Source organism: Scophthalmus maximus, chromosome 17 (genome assembly GCF_022379125.1).
Source record: "Scophthalmus maximus strain ysfricsl-2021 chromosome 17, ASM2237912v1, whole genome shotgun sequence".
NCBI classification, from domain to species: domain Eukaryota; kingdom Metazoa; phylum Chordata; class Actinopteri; order Pleuronectiformes; family Scophthalmidae; genus Scophthalmus; species Scophthalmus maximus.
The window spans coordinates 1,124,149-1,142,913 of NC_061531.1; the positions used below are offsets into that span (position 1 = coordinate 1,124,149).

The 18,765-nt window shown below is 43.0% G+C and overlaps 1 protein-coding gene across 17 annotated transcripts; it reads left to right on the forward strand.

The window, feature by feature from the left end:
• Positions 1-5,600: 5,600 nt before the first annotated feature.
• Positions 5,601-17,137, forward strand: LOC118288674 (NLR family CARD domain-containing protein 3). Of its 17 annotated transcripts, XM_035615013.2 has the most exons (12): positions 5,635-5,721; positions 5,997-6,086; positions 6,198-6,364; positions 8,005-8,163; positions 8,333-8,437; positions 8,786-8,997; positions 9,471-11,271; positions 12,105-12,228; positions 12,708-12,881; positions 14,581-14,754; positions 15,357-15,532; positions 15,858-17,137. In XM_035615013.2, the coding sequence occupies exons 4-12, from the start codon at positions 8,036-8,038 to the stop codon at positions 15,946-15,948; spliced, it is 2,985 nt and encodes a 994-aa protein (XP_035470906.2). In that variant the 5' UTR covers positions 5,635-5,721; positions 5,997-6,086; positions 6,198-6,364; positions 8,005-8,035; the 3' UTR covers positions 15,949-17,137. The 17 variants fall into 17 exon arrangements, 15 of the variants coding, with proteins under 15 accessions (XP_035470905.2, XP_035470902.2, XP_035470908.2 ...); XM_035615012.2 differs by lacking the exon at positions 5,997-6,086 and having other exon boundaries at positions 5,601-5,721; XM_035615009.2 differs by having other exon boundaries at positions 5,611-5,721; positions 5,805-6,364.
• Positions 17,138-18,765: the final 1,628 nt, after the last annotated feature.

Consider the following 18,765-nt stretch of genomic DNA (forward strand, 5'->3'; position numbering starts at 1 on the left):
AGATAATATTTATTATAAATGTTATCAGCTCCATCAGGCCCATTCAAACTAGCTCCCCCAGATTTCCTAAAATACCTTTTGATTGTAAAACAATATTTATACAATGGCCTGTCTGAATACTTGCTGGTTATTATTTATTGAGATGCCCAATCGGCGTACCTGCACTGAGCGCAGCAAACGAGCACATCAACGTAACACTGTAGTTATTTGTGACATCAGACCTGGAGAGGAGAGAACACACATTTACGACATTTTTTTTCTTCTCTTTACTAGAAGGACAGTTAGGTTTCATCCTCTAACAATATTTACTGACTTCCTTTGACATGAGGGGGAGGCGGGGCCTTGCTTAATTCGTGGGGGGCGACTCTGGTCTCATAATCGTTTGGTGCCCCGCCATTGGCTGGTGCCCCAGGGCACTCGCCTGATTCTATATATGGATAATCCTGGCTTGGTCACATGTATCATAAGTCCTCTTGGAGCCATGTCTTATAACCAACAGGAAGTCAGTCATTTTGTTTTAAAGTCAAATTTTTGTCATTTTACACGTTTCATACTTTAACGAACTCTTCCTACATGAGCAATGTCAAAATCCCGACTTTTGTCTGAGGACCTTGCCTTGACAGCGTAGTGAATTTAGATAATTCGCCGTGAAAGAGGAGGTTGCTCGTAATCAATAGGTACATGGTCCGATCTGAACCAAACTTCCCAGGCATGATAACACTTTGAAAATACTTTAATGATGTCATGAAGAAAAATCTGTGACTTTTTGCCAGACTACGAAATTTTAAATGTGTCTTTGTGTATATGTCAAACTGCCACGACCCGAATTCCAATGCGCCGCCATGAAACATCAGACTGTCATCACTCCACCTTATGTGGTCATATCTATACCAAATTTCCCAGGCATGAAGACAGTCTTGCCCTCAAAACATTTGCATGTCAATATTGAGCCACAGTTATAGCGCCACCCACTGGAAAGAGGAAGTTAAACTTTTTTACTTTTACGTCTTCTGCCATGCAGGTTCACCAGAGCCTCCTCAAATTTGGTCAGTGGAGTTGTGAGATGTTGCCGATGTAAAACTAAGATTTTGACCATCTGTTAAACGCTGTTGCCATGGCGAAGCATTGTTCGCCATTAAATACAAATGTGTGTTTGAGGGACTTGGGAATCTAATGAAACTTGGTAGGTGTAGAGCGGCGAATCCTCATGTCTGAAATGGCTCTTTAGTCTAACTGTGGCAAAATGGCTCACTAGCGCCCCCTATAACATTTCAAAGTCAAGGGCCCCACCTTTAAATTTGATGTAGATGAACAAAATTTGGTACGTACATGTACAAAAAAGCTTCTGGAAGCCATTAGCTCTGCCCAACTGGAAGTCGACCCTTTTGACCTTTTTTGCATTAAACATCACACTGTCAAATCTCAACTACAATATTTGGTCATATCTTTACCAAACTTCTCAGGAATGATAACAGTCCCGCCCTCAACACATTTATATGTCAATATTGAGTCTTGGTCATAGCGTCACCTACTGACAACAGTGTGGCGAACATCATCCAATTTACATGGTGCACGCATTATGTACGTGGACGCGAGGAGTGAAATGCGCGACACATCCCGACTTGCGACACACCTCGACCTGCACGTACGCGAGGGCCCGCTTCACACTGCCAGCAGACATTCTCATCTTTCTTCTGAAAAAGCCTTGAAACTTGACTAAAAACACACAGTGAGTTCCATAAATGAACAGATGTTTATTTTGTTCTTTTCTTTTGTTCGTATTTGTTCATAACTTCTACAATACTACATATGTATATATAAATTACTGGACAATTCTTTGCACACTATCTAGAACTTGGCACATGAAAAACTCCTTGTATACCCCATTTATTTAATCTATTAATTTACTTTTATATTGATTATGAATTTTAGTATTTTAAGTATTAAAATAATCACACCGTAAGTGGATTTTCTGCTTTGTCCCAAACCAAATTGCCTTCTGGATTAATAAAGTTGTATAACATTGTGTTAATAATCTTAACTTTGTCCTGTACTGAAAATACTTTTGGTGATATGGTGATGATTTTTGTCATTGTGGATGAAAACGTAGACACTGTTAAAAAAAGGTTTAAGTTTGTGTCAATCTAAAATAGAAATAGAGTCATTAGTGTTTAAGGTGTTTGGCGTTCCAGTTTTCTAAACCTCTGTGTGTGTGTGTGTGTGTGTGTGTGTGTGTGTGTGTGTGTGTGTGTGTGTGTGTGTGTGTGTGTGTGTGTGTGTGTGTGTGTGTGTGTGTGTGTGTGTGTGTGTGTGTGCGCAGATGATTAACTTTTGGAGTTGATTGTTTCAAGTGGGGACAGAGCAGACACACACAGAGGGCACAGCTGAAAACAAAAGTGGTCCGTGGAGTCAGACATTATTTCACCTATTTCACCCACATGAGGCCTGGCATTGTCATGCATTAGAAGGAACCCAGGGCCCACTGCACCAGCACATGGTCTCACAATGGGTCTGAGGATCTCATCGCGGTACCTAATGGCAGACAGGGTACCTCTGGCTAGCACATGGAGCAAAGACATGCCTCCCCACACCATTACTGACCCACCACCAAACCGGTCATGCTGGAGGATGTTGCAGGCAGCATAACGTTTTCCACGGCTTCTCCAGACTCTGTCACGTCTGTCACGTGCTCAGTGTGAACCTGCTCTCATCTGTAAAGAGGACAGGGCGCCACTGGCGCATCTGCCAATATTGGTGTTCTCTGGCAAATGCCAATCGCGTGCCCGTTGTCGGGCTGTAAGAACAGGCCCCACTTGTGGACGTAGGGCCCTCATACCACCCTCGTGGAGTCTGTTTCTGACAGTTTGAGCAGAAACATACACATTAGTGGCCCGCTGGAGGTCATGTTGCAGGGCTCTGGTAGTGCTCCTCCTGTTCCTTCTTGCACAGAGGAGGAGGTAGCGGTCCTGCTGCTGGCCTGTTGCCCTCCTACGGCTCCCTCCACGTCTCCTGGTGTACTGGCCTGTCTCCTGGTATCTCCTCCATGCTCTGGACACTGTGCTGACAGACACAGCAAACCTTCTTGCCACAGCTCGCATTGATGTGCCATCTTGGATGAGCTGCACAACCTGAGCAACTTCTGTTGGTAGTAGACACCGCCTCATGCTACCTCTAGGGCTGAGAACACTAACAAAATTCAAAAGTGACCAAAACAATAGCCAGAAACGACAAGAACAGAGTAGTGGTTTGTGGTCACCACCTGCAGAACCACTCCTTTATAGGGGTAGTCTTGCTAATTGCCTCTCATTTCCACCTGTTGTCTGTTTCATTTGCACAACAACAGGTGAAATTGAGTCACAATTAGCGTTGCTTCCTACCTGGACAGGTGTGATGAACTTGGAGTTACATTGTGTTGTTGAAGTGTTCCCTTTATTTTTCTGAGCAGTGTATATACAGAGCAGTAGCAATAGTTGCACATGGAGACTAAATATAAATATTGCACAATTAGGTATTGCACTTTAAGTATATCCGTGAATTGTTTCAGAGTGGTTGAGTCCTGTGTGTGTGTGTGTGTGTGTGTGTGTGTGTGTGTGTGTGTGTGTGTGTGTGTGTGTGTGTGTGTGTGTGTACTATTTAGAGCAGTGCTGGTGGTACAGTCTCACAGCAGCAGCAAGGAAGGACCTGCGATACTGCTCCTTCAGTGTCTCAGTGCAGAGACAGTGTCCTGCATGGGGTGGGAGTCGTTGTCCATCACTGATGATAGCTCTGCTACCTTCCTCCTCTCTCCCACCACCTGCACTGTGTCCAAGGGGCATCCTAGGACAGAGCTGGCCTTCCTGATCAGTCTGTCTAGTCTCCTCCTGTCCGCTGTTGACATGCTGCTGCTCCAGCAGACCACTCCATAGAAAATGGCTGATGCCACCACAGTTTCAAAGAAGGTCCTGAGGAGCGCCCCCTGCACTCTAAAGAACCTGAGTCTCCTGAGCAGGTACAGTCTGCTCAGGAATGTGTGAACTACAACTTTGGGCATTGTGAGTGAGATATAAACCTCAAAGTTAGAACCTTAAATTAACCTGGCTTTAATAAGCGGAGCAGATTATAACAAGGTTAAATCACAGTGTTTAAAACCCTGTGCATGACCTTTTACTTTCTTTTTTAATGATTGAACAGAACAGAAGTTTCACATCAATTCAGTTCAAGAAAACTTTATTTGGCCCCGACAACAACAGAAGAAAACAAAAAAAATGGCAAACAACTTTACAAATTAAAATGAAAAACACAGACAACTGTACAATTTAAAAAGAGATGTCAGCATTAGTGCAAATATTTCAGTGCAAATAGCTGCAATAAAAATATGAGGTGCAGTGAGATTAGATATTATCAATGAGATGGCTTTAATATACAGCAGCTGTTACAGTTTAGTTACACTTAGAGAAGTGACATGTATGCAACACATGAAAACGTATGAACACATGAACATAACTGCATCTACTTTACCCTTACGACGCTTCTCAACAGAAATCATATATAAGTAACTTTAAATATCAAATTAAAGATGTTTAGTGACATTATTTGTGGAATATGAAGCAAGAATGAATCATGATGAAGATGCACAAGCCAAGACCAATGTATTAATAAATGTTAATAATAAACCATGTTTCTTTGTCGTCACAGGTTGTTCTAAGTTTAGCAACCATTTATTTCAATTCATATATCACTCAAATCTGAGTTACGTTCTTTTGTAATATGATTATTGCAGTGTGTTAAGAAATAAAAACAAACGATTTGTCAACAGAAATATCTATACTGTATTTACTCTACATTTACATTTATCTCTCTTTAAATGCACAATATGTGATTTTCTGCCACTAGGGGGCAGAGAAATTCTAATCAGATGGAAACTTCTACTTCAAAGGTTGTGTAGGCTTATGAGCTAGTGCAGAATGAATGGAAGCCTATGGAGCTAAACCATTGTGTTAATGTGGGTAAAGAAAGTTGTCCTCATGCTTTTGATACAAGTGGTTGAAACAATAGATAAAGTTCCATTAGATTAGATTTGCGACTTTTCAATCAGAGTGAAAAACCTGTATTTGTGATACCACGAGACACTTGACGCCATTTTGTTTCAAGCAGAGCCAGTTTTTATGTGAGCGTGGAATAAAGTAATTAACGTCACCGTGAGCAATTAGCAGCTGCTACGTTAGCCAGATTTACAGATGGATCCTCCTTTAGATGATCGTTCACTTCTCTCACCTTCCTCAGACTCCGAGCGTCATCTAGGAATGTGTCCTGTCTAGTGAAGTCCTAAACCTTGACCAATCGGCATGTGTGTGTGTGTGTGTGTGTGTGTGTGTGTGTGTGTATATATATATATATATATATATATATATATATATATATATATATAAGGCTCTGTTTTAAAATTCTGTCGGACACTAAACTGTCAATCATTTTTAACGCTTATAAGTAAAATATCAACACCGCATTTTAGTTGAGATGAAACTTGAGACATTTTCCTTGTCAGTGATCATAAACTACATCTCCCTTGGGTAAAACGTCATTTGACCATGTTGCTGGACATGACATCCATATCCTGTTGCTCCTTTCGACCCCCACACACACACACACAGAGGGGAGGAGCAGCTGAAAACGAAAGTGTTGAGTGGAGTCAGACATCATTTTAACTGGGCAAAGCAGGAGGAAAACGGGAAAGTGCTTCATGTGAGTTCGTATAATTTGACCTCAGTTTTCTCTCATTTATTAAAAATACATTACATTTATTAACACAACTCCGCTGTGAGCAGTTTAAAAAGGTGCCGCTCCCAAGTTGATCCCTGTGAGCAGTGTCTGTGGGAGGAAGCTCCAGGCTCAGTCGGAGGGAAGAGTTGGTTCATCCAGCAGCACAACTTCTCTTCAACCAGATTTAAACCCTTTTTTACAGGTTTCAATATTTTTGAGAATTCATATTATTTTTTATAACCGCGTGCACTCCGCAGGAGCAACTCTGATTGGCAGGCTCCGTCCGTCACGTATTTCCGGTCATGGTCGTGGCTCCGATGCTTCACTATACAGAGCTGTTTAAAAACGTGTAACGCCACACCATACACACTCATGTTAAAATAGTGAAGATAATGAGGCGCAAAATATTTAGATTGCAATTGCCATTTTATTTTATATTCTTATTTGCCACATTACAGTGTACGACACAAGCAAAAATATTGCAGCGTTCGCGGCCCGACAGCGCGGGGGCTGGCTAGCGGAATGATGATGAGGACAGAGGGGCTGACGTTTCACCGGGGACCCGGGCTTCAGGACCCTCTTCAACAGGCTCACCCGGGGTTGGAGCAGAGCCCGAAGTAACAAAGTAAACCTCGCCACTGTGGTTAATCGACAGGCGTCTTCTCCCACTCTCTCCCCGAACCCCTCTCTTCCGCCTCCCGCCTCCGCTTACTTCCGCTATTCCCGCCCCGTCCTAAACTGGCCTATCAGGCTGAACTAGGGCACTCCTTCCCCCCACAGCTCGCTACAATATGATAAGATGTTGTTGGCAATTTTTTCTTTTAAATTGAGAATAGAGAACAAATGATGGTGCACATGTGTATGAGTTTGATTGTTATCCAGAATATCCCATCTGTAATTTAGTGCCCTGTAGCATTTCACACAAAAATAGATCAGCTCATATCTGTTTATTATGATAAGTCTGATGGGATACATATAAACCAGGAAGCATGTAAAAACCATGCTCTCAACTGATGGGTCTTGGAACCATGCAGGTCACGTATAGGCCTGATGTTCTAGTCAAACCAACATTCTGGCCATTGAAAGCATTGCATCAGACAGACTATATCAATATTGCATGTAAGTAGCTATTAATAAACAGGTAATTTAAAGTGTAGTTTATTATAATTTATAATCATGCATAGTGCAGCCTCATTGCTCTGTGTTTGAGAAACCTATTCTGCACCTACCTGGGTTTAAAGATAGCTGATAACTGTTTAGTCTCATGCAGCACTACAAAGATATACATAAGCAAAGTATTATTGATAAAAATACATTACTGAGATAAGAAAAGAACAGAACTGAAAACCTTGTTGTTAGGCCATGAATAATTCTCTAACCATACAAAGGTCAGAGGGTCGCAGAGGGTGACATTTGCTGTTGTCGCTCGGAAACTATAACATCTACAGCTCTGAAATTCGACAGACTTAAACTCGACAAGTTGGTGATAACACAGTCCGATATGTGTGTAAAGTACTTTGGCTATTTAGTCATATCTTCAGAACTGTTTAGGCTAGAAATATCACAGCTGTTACAGTATGTGTTGAAAGAAGTCAGCAGGATAATGTTGCTTTGGCTGTGAATGCAAATGTAGACGACAGTGTTGTACAAGTTTATATACAGTCTATGTGTACAATGCGTATACGCTAAACTAACATCAGCTAGTGTTTTTTAAATTCTGCTTCAAAACTGACAAAATCCGCCTTGGTTATCCTTGACCCTTATTTTGGCATACAATTTACATCGCAAATTTATGACTGATAAGCAATTACTTTGTCTTTTTTATTCGAAATTATAAGTGAATGGTCACGAGGTTTGCCAGGGATAGGGAAGACTGAATGACACCTCTCTTCTCATTCATAGATTTAAGATGGTATACCCAAAGGTCTGCTGTATCTGGTGGATTGGAGCATAATTTTATATCTGTATCGTGCTCTGGTAGGAATGCGCACCCATTATTTGATGCGCACTATATATATATATATATATATATATAAATATATATACACAGTCATCCTTGCAGTGCCACCCTGACATTCTGCGCCCTAGGCTATGCCAAGAACCAGCCTTGTGTGACGTGTATGTAAACACAAACTTTGTCTTTATGATGGATAGAAAATATACGTGGTTTTAATTATACACATGTAAAAAAAAACAATGAGGAGCCTCTAACTTTAGAGCTGCAAGAATGACAGTGTTTATCATAATGAGCTTGTGTGTCTCCAGTGTTGGAGCTTCACCTCTCAGACCAGAGAAGATGAGTGATTTCGTGGAAGACGAGGACAGAGCAGAGTCTCCAGTGTTCAGCTGTGAGTCTATGAAGAGTGACCGGTCCAAACCTCATCCTCCAAACTTCAGTACTGAACCTGGACCCTCACACTCTGAGTAAGAGACTGTGTCCACACCTCACGTTGTGTCTGGTTCAGTAAATCAACCTCCACCATAAAAATGTCGAAAATGTTCCAAATTTCCAGTCATAGACGAAATGTTCAGAATATGAAAATGCTCATTACAAGTTCTGAGGATGTGATTAACGTATTTGATTTGTCCACAGACAAAGATCAGAGTCTCCAGTGTTCAGCTGTGTGTCGTTGAAGAGTGACTGTTCCAAATATGAACCTCTAAACTTCAGTACTGAACATGGACGATCACACTCTGAGTAAGAGACTGTTTCTACTGTTAACTGATCTGAACATGATTCAGTGTTGAATAGGATTTCACATGTATTAGTTGGTGCCAAAGATCTTTACCCAGGATTCTCAGAGTCACATTGTGTTTGTTCTTTATTGAACCTGCTCAGAGGTTCTGTGCAGGAACATTGAAGAGAAGCAGCACTGATGAAAATATCTTTTTCATTTTCAAGGGTTCAAAAATGGAACTTGCAAGTTTATAACTGCATGTAACATGGCAACAAATTGTATGAGATGATATTTGCATTAGACTAGTGAGCTGTGGGTTTGCCATCACTGATGTTATGTGTCATAGAGAAAAGTCTTCATGTCCACAGAGAGAAGAGGAGTCATGTTTCTGAGGAGAAGCTGCCGTCCAGCTGTGCTTCTTGTCAGGACGTCCTGAAGGATCCAGTCTCCACCAACTGTGGACACTGGCTCTGCAGACGCTGCATCACGTCATACTGGGACCAGTCGGGTTCACCAGGAGAGTCCTCCTGTCCCCAGTGTGGAAAAAGATCCAGAACAGGACCTGGCGCTCAAACAGCAGGTCAGAGCAGCTCTGTGCAGAGTGAGACTGAACTTCTGTCCAATGGTTTCATTTAATAAAACATACAGCATTGACTTTTCAGATGATTATAAATACCACAAGATTAAAAACCTTTGCTTGAGTTTTTAATAAAGTTCCAGTTCAAAATGTATCTGTCAGTCAGGGCTGATACGACAAGGTTAATTTGTTATTGCTGGACTTTCATCCAACATACAGTTACATATTTTGATGACTTACAGTTTGTGTTTTTTATTTTCTTGAACTGTTCATCCAAAATACTTTCACTGTCAACACTGCACTTCCTCCGGTCCTCAGCCAAACATCCGCCAAGTTTGAAGTCGATCGTATGAGCAGTTGTGAAGTAATTCTAGAAACAGAAAGACAAACATTTCTCAGTTCATAGTTAGATGTAGCTTATGAAAGTGATCAGCAGATTCTCTGTCTTCATTCTAACTCTGGTTCTTGTCTTTCAGCAGATGGTTGTCTTCAGCAGGTTTTAGATGAACATAAGATCAGTTTGAAGAGGAGATGTGAACGTGTGACTGAAGGAAGTGATGACAGAGGAAGTGAAACCCTCCTCAACAGGATCTTCACTGAGCTCTACATCACAGAGGGACAGAGTGAACAGGTCAATACCCAACATGAGGTGAGGCAGCTCGAGACAACTTCCAAGATGGAGACCCTCTATGAAACTCCCATCAAGTGCCACGACATCTTTAAAGCCAGACCTGACCAGCAGAGACACATCAGAGTCGTCCTGACAAACGGCGTCGCTGGCGTTGGAAAAACCTTCTCAGTGCAGAAGTTCACTCTGGACTGGGCCGAGGGTTTGGAAAACCAAGACGTCAGTCTGCTGATTCTGCTTTCGTTCAGGGAGCTGAACCTGATCAGAGACCAGCAGCACAGTCTTCTCACGCTGCTCCATGTCTTCCATCCATCATTACAGAAGGTCACAGCGGAGAAGCTCGGTGTCTGTAGACTGTTGTTCATCTTTGACGGCCTGGATGAAAGCAGACTTTCTCTGCATTTCAACCACAGGGAGGTTGTGTCTGATGTCACACAGAGCTCATCAGTCAACGAGCTGCTGACGAACCTCATCCAGGGGAATCTGCTTCCCTCCGCTCTCATCTGGATAACTTCCCGACCTGCGGCGGCCAATCAGATCCCTCCTACTTGTGTTGACAGGGTGACAGAGGTACGAGGCTTCACCGACGCCCAGAAGGAGGAGTATTTCAGGAGAAGGTTCAGTGATGAAGAGCTGTCCAGCAGAATCATCTCACACGTGAAGACGTCCAGGAGCCTCCACATCATGTGTCAAATCCCAGTCTTCTGCTGGATCAGTGCTACAGTTCTGGAGCACATGTTGCGCACAGACCAGAGAGAAGAGCTGCCCAAGACCCTGACTGACCTGTACTCACACTTCCTGCTGGTTCAGACAGAGAGGAAGAAGAACAAGTATCATAAGGGATGTGAGACGAGTCCACAGGAGCTGACGGAGGCTGACAGGGAAGTTCTCCTGAAGCTGGGGAGGCTGGCGTTTGAACATCTGGAGACAGGAAACATCATGTTCTACCAAGAAGACCTGGAGCGCTGTGGTCTTGACGTCACAGAGGCCTCAGTGTACTCAGGAGTTTGTACTGAGATCTTCAGAACGGAGTGTGTGATCTTCCAGAAAACCGTCTACTGCTTTGTTCATCTGAGCGTTCAGGAGTTCCTGGCTGCAGTCTACATGTTCCACTGTTACACCAACAGAAACACAAAAGTACTGGACGACTTCCTGGGAAAAAATTGGAACAACACCCGTGACCCTCCTATGGAAGACTTCCTGAAGACAACCATGAAGAAATCCCTTGAAAGTCAAAATGGCCACCTGGATCTGTTCGTGCGCTTCCTTCACGGCCTCTGTCTGGAGTCCAACCAGAGACTTTTAAAAAGTCTGCTGGGTCGGACAGAGAACGATCAAGAAATAATTCGGAGAGTCATCGACAACATGAAGAGGATGAGGATTTATGAAATCTCTCCTGACAGAAGCATCAACATCTTCCACTGTCTGATGGAGATGAACGACCTCTCAGTACATCAGGAGATCCAAGAGTTCCTCGAGTCAGAGAACAGATCAGAGAAGGAACTCTCTGAGATCCACTGTTCTGCTCTTGCCTACATGCTGCAGATGTCAGAAGAGGTTCTGGATGAGTTGGACCTGGAGAAGTACAACACATCAGATGAGGGACGGCAGAGACTGATCCCAGCTGTGAGGAACTGCAGAAAGGCTCAGTGAGTCCAGACCAATGATGGACGATGTGTCTCCACCTCCTCCAAATGCACTAAACTGAAGCCAAATATCTCACATACGGGTGCTGCCATCTTGTGCTGGTGACATCATTTGGAGTCAGAGTCTGCGCAGTAGTGATTGGAGAGTGGAGCTGTGGTATCGAAGTCCTACTAATACACCTCTCCAACAATCACAAGCCAGTCTCCGCTGCCAGTTATAATGTGACACCATGTTGTTATAGCATCTAATATTTATAGGTTTATGACCTATACTGCAGCCAGCCAACAGGGGGCAACCCATATCTTTTGGCTTCACTTTTGGGAGCTGTCATGTCGTCCATCTTTGTACACAGTCATTGGTCCAGACGTGATAATTAACATGATCAATCAGTATAGATCAGTAGTTTAGTTCACTCAGTGTGAAATGATTTCTGATCTTACACCTCAGTGTTTCAAGCTGTTGGTGACAAGAACGAAAACTGCAGAATCAAACCTTTAGTATCTCCAGAGGAAGCTGATAAGTTTCCTCAAGTGATGTCACCTATGTCAGCGTCCTCATAAATCCACAGCTCTTCAGGACAGATTTGTGGATATATGAGAGCACATCAGAGTCAAAGTCATGCTTTTTTATTTATTCATCTCAGGTTAAAGTAAAACACAGATTTACATTAAAAGTCTGCGAGTATGAGAGAGAGTGATGTCCAACACAATGAGATTGGATCAGATGAACCATGGATGTGTAGAGCAGATGGTAAATACATTATGACGTGTTTTCTCATCATATGCATCGTGTGTATTCTTATCACAGATTGGTTTCATATTTTCTCTATTCACAGATTTAATGGCCGTCGACTCTCAGAGACTCACTGTGAAGTCGTGGCCTCAGCTCTGAAGTCCAACCCCTCCCACCTGAGAGAACTAGACCTGAGTTTAAACTACCTGCAGGATTCAGGAGTGAAGGTTTTGTCTGCTGGACTGGAGAGTCCACATTGTAGACTGGAGACTCTGAGGTCAGTTCACTGACTGGATCTGTTGTTTGTTTTGGACACATACATGTTAAATGTTAGAAGTTTCAGTTCTGTTGAGACAAGTCATAGTGTTTGTGATCTAGAGCAGCGGAGACACTAAGATATTTCTCAGATTTGTGGTGATGATGCTAATCTGAACATGACAAACATGGCATCTCTCTACCTACAGGGAGACGAAGGTCGTGTGACACGAGAGAATGAACAGAGGTTTTTAGTTGAATCTCTGATTTTATATTTATCTTCTAGTAACAGTTTGGACTGAGGTCAGCAGCATGTAATGAGTCTGTGTTGACATGAATAGGTGTATGAATGTTGTGTTATGATGCATTATTTTGATCCACAATTAGAGACGGACAGAGACTCATTGATTAGGATGATCAATGATTTTATTCTTTGTTTTACTCTATCCAGGTTGAATTCCTGCAGTTTGTCAGAAATCAGCTGTTCTTCTCTGGCCTCAGCTCTGAAGTCCAACCCCTCCCAACTGAAACAACTAGAGCTGAGCCGCAACAAGCTGCAGGATTCAGGAGTGAAGGAGCTTTGTGGTTTTCTGGAGAGTCCACACTGTCGACTGGAGACTCTGAGGTCAGACACCATGTTTTCATTTTCTACTTCATTGTTATAATAGTGAAAATAATAATAATGAACTTTAATCATGAAGCACCTTTCACAGCACAGTAAGGCTGCTTTCAGGCACTGAAGTCCAGACATTGTCCTGAACTTACTCTGGAGGGGCTGTATGTGAGAACCCAAATTTTCAGAAACTTTTGCTGCTGGTCCTCTTGTCAAATTTCAGAGAGGTTGGCACAACGGACGGCTGGGGGTCAGGCAAAGAAGAAGAGGTTGGAACGGCTTCAGACGAGGAGCAGGGGTCGGCCAGAACACCAACTGGGGAGAAGGTGTTGGTCGGCCTGCCGACTTGAGACGAGGAGCAGGGGTTAACCAGATCGCAGACTTGAGATGAAGAGCAGGGGTCAGCCCAGCCGCCGACTTGAGATGAGGAGCAGCAACAGGGGTCGGTTGGGTCGCTGACAGGAGACAAGGAGCAGGCATCGTTTGGGCTGCCTACTTGAGATGAGGATTAGGGATCGGCCAGTCCCCCGACGCAGGAACAGGCGTTGCGTCAACCGAGATAACCTACGCAGGAACAGGCTTTGAGTCACTGGATTTGCCATTCAGCAGAGTTGCTGTGGGCGGCTGGGCAACTGAGGCTTTAGATGGCGTTTTGAGAATTGCCTACTCATTGGCCCACGCTTTGTTTTTGGGGTCCAACCCCAAGATATCTTGGCGAGATTGCTAAACTGGAAGACTGGCTGGGGACTAGCAGGACAGATGCTAGTTGACGTGGAGACCAGCTGGAGGCTAGCAGCAACAGGGGTGTCCAAACATGTTATCAGTTGAGGGTACCACTCCAAGAGCCATGGTTTGGACTTGACCAGATGCTGCATTAAATTCTGAATAATTATAGTTTGGTCAAGGTTGGAAGCTAGCCTGAGGTACTCAAAAAGTCCTTGTACTTGGCGTGCTGTGTCATACAACTCCTCAACTGAAATAGCAATCACTGCTGGGTCTATATCTAGTCAGTTCATTCTGTTACCTTAGAATGAGCAGGACCCAAATACAGGGTGCATTAAAATAATAATTTGAATAAACTGAAAACAAAACAGACTTACAGTTTCAAAAGGTAAAAATAACAGAAATATAGGCACAAGAGACAGGAATGGATTGGAGCAATCCTCACAGACATCACGGACTAGAACAGAACAGGTTGCAAACAGGACAAACTGACACAGAAGGCTGGGAACACAAAGACTATATACACAAGGGAAGACTGAACACAGGTGAGACACTTAAGGAACAGATGCAGATTAGTACAGGGACAGGAGACACAGGAAAGGTAAAGTGAACAGACAAGAGACAGGGAAACAGGAAATCCAGAGACATGAATAACAATACTTCAAAATGAAACAGGAAACAATCATGAGGGATCTAAAATCAAACATAACAGATACACGAGGAATAGTAATCAAGAAAATTATCAAATAAACAAAGCAAAATCCACAAGAGGTATTAAGGCATGAATAACAGGTCCATGAAGAAAAACAAAAAGACTTAAAAAGTCTACAGAGTTCATGGAGGGAGAACCATGACACCCTCAGCTGTGACTGTGGAATATGGTCCACTGACTGTGGCCACGCAACGTGGAGCCAAAGACAAATCCTACACTGAATCATTCGCTGTTAATCTCACTTTAAATGTCTCATCATGTTTTGTCTTCATCCAGGTTGAGGAGCTGCAGTTTGTCAGAGATCAGCTGTTCTTCTCTGGCCTCAGCTCTGAAGTCCAACCCCTCCCACCTGACAGAACTGGAGCTGAGCTACAACGAGCTGCAGGATTCGGGAGTGAAGGAGCTGTGTGGTCTTCTGGAGAGTCCACACTGTCGACTGGAGACTCTGAGGTCAGACACCGTGTTTAGATTTTCTTTTTCATTGTTATAATAGTGATAATAATAAGGAACTTTATTCATACAGCACCTTTCACAGCACAGTGAAGCTGCTTTCAGACATTGTCCTGAACTTCTCTGGAGGGGCTGTCTGTGAGAACACAAATGTCCGCAGAAGTCACTCTGGACATTTTCAGGAACTTTCCTCTAGTCACATTTCCAGAGAATGTCCTGAATAGTCTAAGTGTTTGACTCCAACAATCTCCTACTGTTTGTTACATGTGGAACGACAAACTCTGGAAAATATCTGGGTGCAATTGAGCGGACATTCTCCAGAGGTCCTGTCTGAAAACAGCTTTAGAAAGTGTTGCACCAGGCAGGTCGATACAAAGAGTGGGGGCCTGGATGGAAAAGGCCCGGTCCCCCTCGGCCCCCAGCTGTGACTGTGGAATATGGTCCACTGGCTGTGGCCGGGCAACGTGGAGACAAAGACAAATCCTTGAGTCTTTAGTATTTAAGGTGTTCGGAGTTTCAGTTTTATAAACAGCCACGTTCTCAACTTTCTTCAGAGCTGAACAGACGACGAAACACTGTCGTCTGTTCTATTCTTCATTCAGGTTGAGTTGCTGCAGGTTGTCAGAGATCAGCTGTTCTTCTCTGGCCTCGGCTCTCAAATCCAACTCCTCCCACTTGAGACAACTGGACCTGGGGGGAAACAAGCTGCAGAACTCAGACCTGAAGAAGCTGCAGGATCTTGTCCAGAGAGTCGAGGGTTGAGACTGGAGCCAGTGAGGTGAGTGGACGGCTGGAGTCAGTCCCTGCAGCTTTCATCATTACTGTACTAATCTCAGTCAGTATCAAAGAGTTTCCTCAGTGAATCTATGTATCTATCTATCTATTTATCTATCTAGCTGTATATATATATATATATATATAGAGAGAGAGATATCTGTGTATAAGACTGTGTGTCTGTCTATTTGCTTCAAGTTTTTAAAGATTTATTATAGAGTATGAGTATAGAGTATGGGTCAAGTCTTTGACACAAAACATCTAAAGTCTTGTTCTCATGTCTGCGTCAGATGCAGAGCTCTGAAGATTTTCTACCCTTTGACCTACAGGTGGCGCTCTAGTGTAACGTGTGTTCACCTGGGAGGCGGGGGAGTAGAACATCCCAGTCGACGATGGAACGTTTCTTCTTTGCTGTGCTGAATGTAATCGCTCTTCAACCCTGTAAACAGAAGCAGGTCTTGTTTTTCCTTTTTCCACTTAAATGAGCAATAAGTTAGAGTCTAATGTTAAAAGTCAAATAGTGTCTGCAGTGTCTCAGTGAGAAACGTGTGAACTACATCTTTGGCCAGATATATATGGTCAGATATAAACCTCAGCGGAAGTTAACCTGGGTTTAATAAGTGGAGGATTATTACCCTTATAACAGGGTTAAATTTGACCTATAAAGAAGATTGAACAGAACACAAGTCTCACATGGGCTTCAGGAAATGATTGACGAAAGTTGGACCAGTTTGATATTCATGAGAAGTGACGCATGAATGTGACACATGAAAACGCGTCTACTTTACCATTACGACCGCTTCTTACATTGAACAGAAATCATATTTAAGTAACTTTAAAAACACAAATCAGAAAAATCTAAAGATGTTTCATGTCACGTTATTTGTACGATTTATGAAGCAAAAATGAATCACGATGAAGATGAACCAATAAATGAATAAATGTCAATAATCAAACGCCGATTGTTTGTCATCACAAGTTGTTCTTTACATTTTATTTCAAATTAAAAATCACACTGTTACCGCCGGCGCCGACCTCTGCCCCCCATTTTGTATGCATAACCTCTTTGGCCTGTCAAGCAGGGTGCCCCTCCCACTTCTGGCCTGGAGGATCCGGATTGGAGCGGCACTTCAAAACAGTCCACCAATCACCAAGGAGCAATTTGTGGAGGAGGCTACAAATCTCCCCACAGCTTGTCAGTCGGGGCGGCTGGGATTTCACTTGACCAGCGCGCCACTGTGGCTCTCGATTTTGTGAAATTCTGAAACGAGGCACGTGAAACTTATCTGAGGCCTGGGCCAGGTTTTAGTTAACTATAGATCAGACCACTCACACCTGCAGAATCCCTTTGTTATCCTTCATTAGGTGCCGGAGTGCTGTTCCTGACGTGTTGTGTTTTGTTTCACGGTAACTAAGGGGTTTTAGTTTCATTTTGTTTTTCTGTTAGTGGTAACAGGGACTCACTGTTACGAGTCCTCCTGTTGTTGAAGTTGTTTGTTTGATTTGAGCAGCCCTCACTGGCCCATTTTCCGTTTCCAGTTTGTCTCTTTTGTTCTGGTTTTGATAACAATCCCGTTTTCGTACAAATAAATAACTCATTTACCAAATACACCTGGTTCTATGTTGCTTCCCTTTCCCCCTGCCAAGCCGGGTCGTAACAACACAAATGTCAGTTCTGTTCTTTTGTCATATGATTAATTCAGTGTGTAACACATGTAAGAAATAAAAAGAAACAATCTGTCAACAGAAATGTTTTTTCTTCAGAACGAGTTTGAAACACTGAATCAGGATGTTACTAAATATACTGTATTAACCTTTCAGTTACATTTATGTCTAATTACATGCACAATATTTAATTTTCTGCCATCTTGTCCAGCTCCTCTTTCAGCCCTTGGTATTTTCAATCTGGTCATGTTCCTTCTTCCTGGTGTTGATCGACAAACAACATAAGAAGGTGCTGGTAAAAGATTTGGCGATCCCGAGGGAGAGCAACATCAGTCAGACGGAACCAGAGAAGATCCCAGGGCTGGAAGAGGAGCTGGAAAAGATTTGTGGAGTGAAGGCAACAGTGGTACCAGTAGTGATCGCAGCCCTGGGGGCCACGACCCACAAACTGGGCGAGGGGCTCGAGCCGATTACAGGTACAACGTCTGAGGTCTCTGTCCACAAGAGCACAATCTTAGGAACAGCTAAGATACTGCACGCAACCCTCAAACTCCCAGGCCTTGAGGGTTTTGAATCAGGTGATACAACTAACATACCGTCAGTGGCGCCCCCAGAAATTTTTCATAGGGGTGGGGGCCAGATGGGGCGACTGAAAAGTCGGGGTGGCACACCAGAACCAAAAGCCATAACTGAATTTCAGGAATTCTATTATGCTGTTGTAGTATACTTTGGAGTTTGGGATTTGAGGTTTGGAGAGTTATATTTTGTTTATTTAAGTCTGTTTTTGTTACCTTAGTTATTAAATAAGCTTTTTTCATACCTTAATTTGGGTCCTGTTACTTCAAACCAGCGACACTTAGATCTAACTATACTATTTAACTATTATTTAAAAAAAATACTTTATTTATTTAAATGGATATTGTGCCTAATGTATAATATATCTGACCTAATGTAAAATATCAGATAAAACCAGAATTTACTACAATTCTGCTGCTGGTCTGGCTGCATTTGTTTTTATTTGTTATTGTACTTAGACCTAACTATACTATTTAACTATTATAAAAAAAATATGCTTAATTGATTTAAATCAATAGTACCCAATATAAAATATCACTCTGAGCTCACAGTGTGTTTTACTTGAATCTTGGATCCCAGTCTTCTGCTGGATCAGTGCTACAGTTCTGGAGCACATGTGCGCACAGACCAGAGAGAAGAGCTGCCCAAGACCCTGACTGACCTGTACTCACACTTCCTGCTGGTTCAGACAGAGAGGAAGAAGATCAAGTATCATAAGGGATGTGAGACGAGTCCACAGGAGCTGACGGAGGCCGACAGGGAAGTTCACCTGAAGCTGGGGAGGCTGGCGTTTGAACATCTGGAGACAGGAAACATCATGTTCTACCAAGAAGACCTGGAGCGCTGTGGTCTTGATGTCACAGAGGCCTCGGTGTACTCAGGAGTTTGTACTGAGATCTTCAGAACGGAGTGTGTGATCTTCCAGAAAACCGTCTACTGCTTTGTTCATCTGAGCGTTCAGGAGTTCCTGGCTGCAGTCTACATGTTCCACTGTTA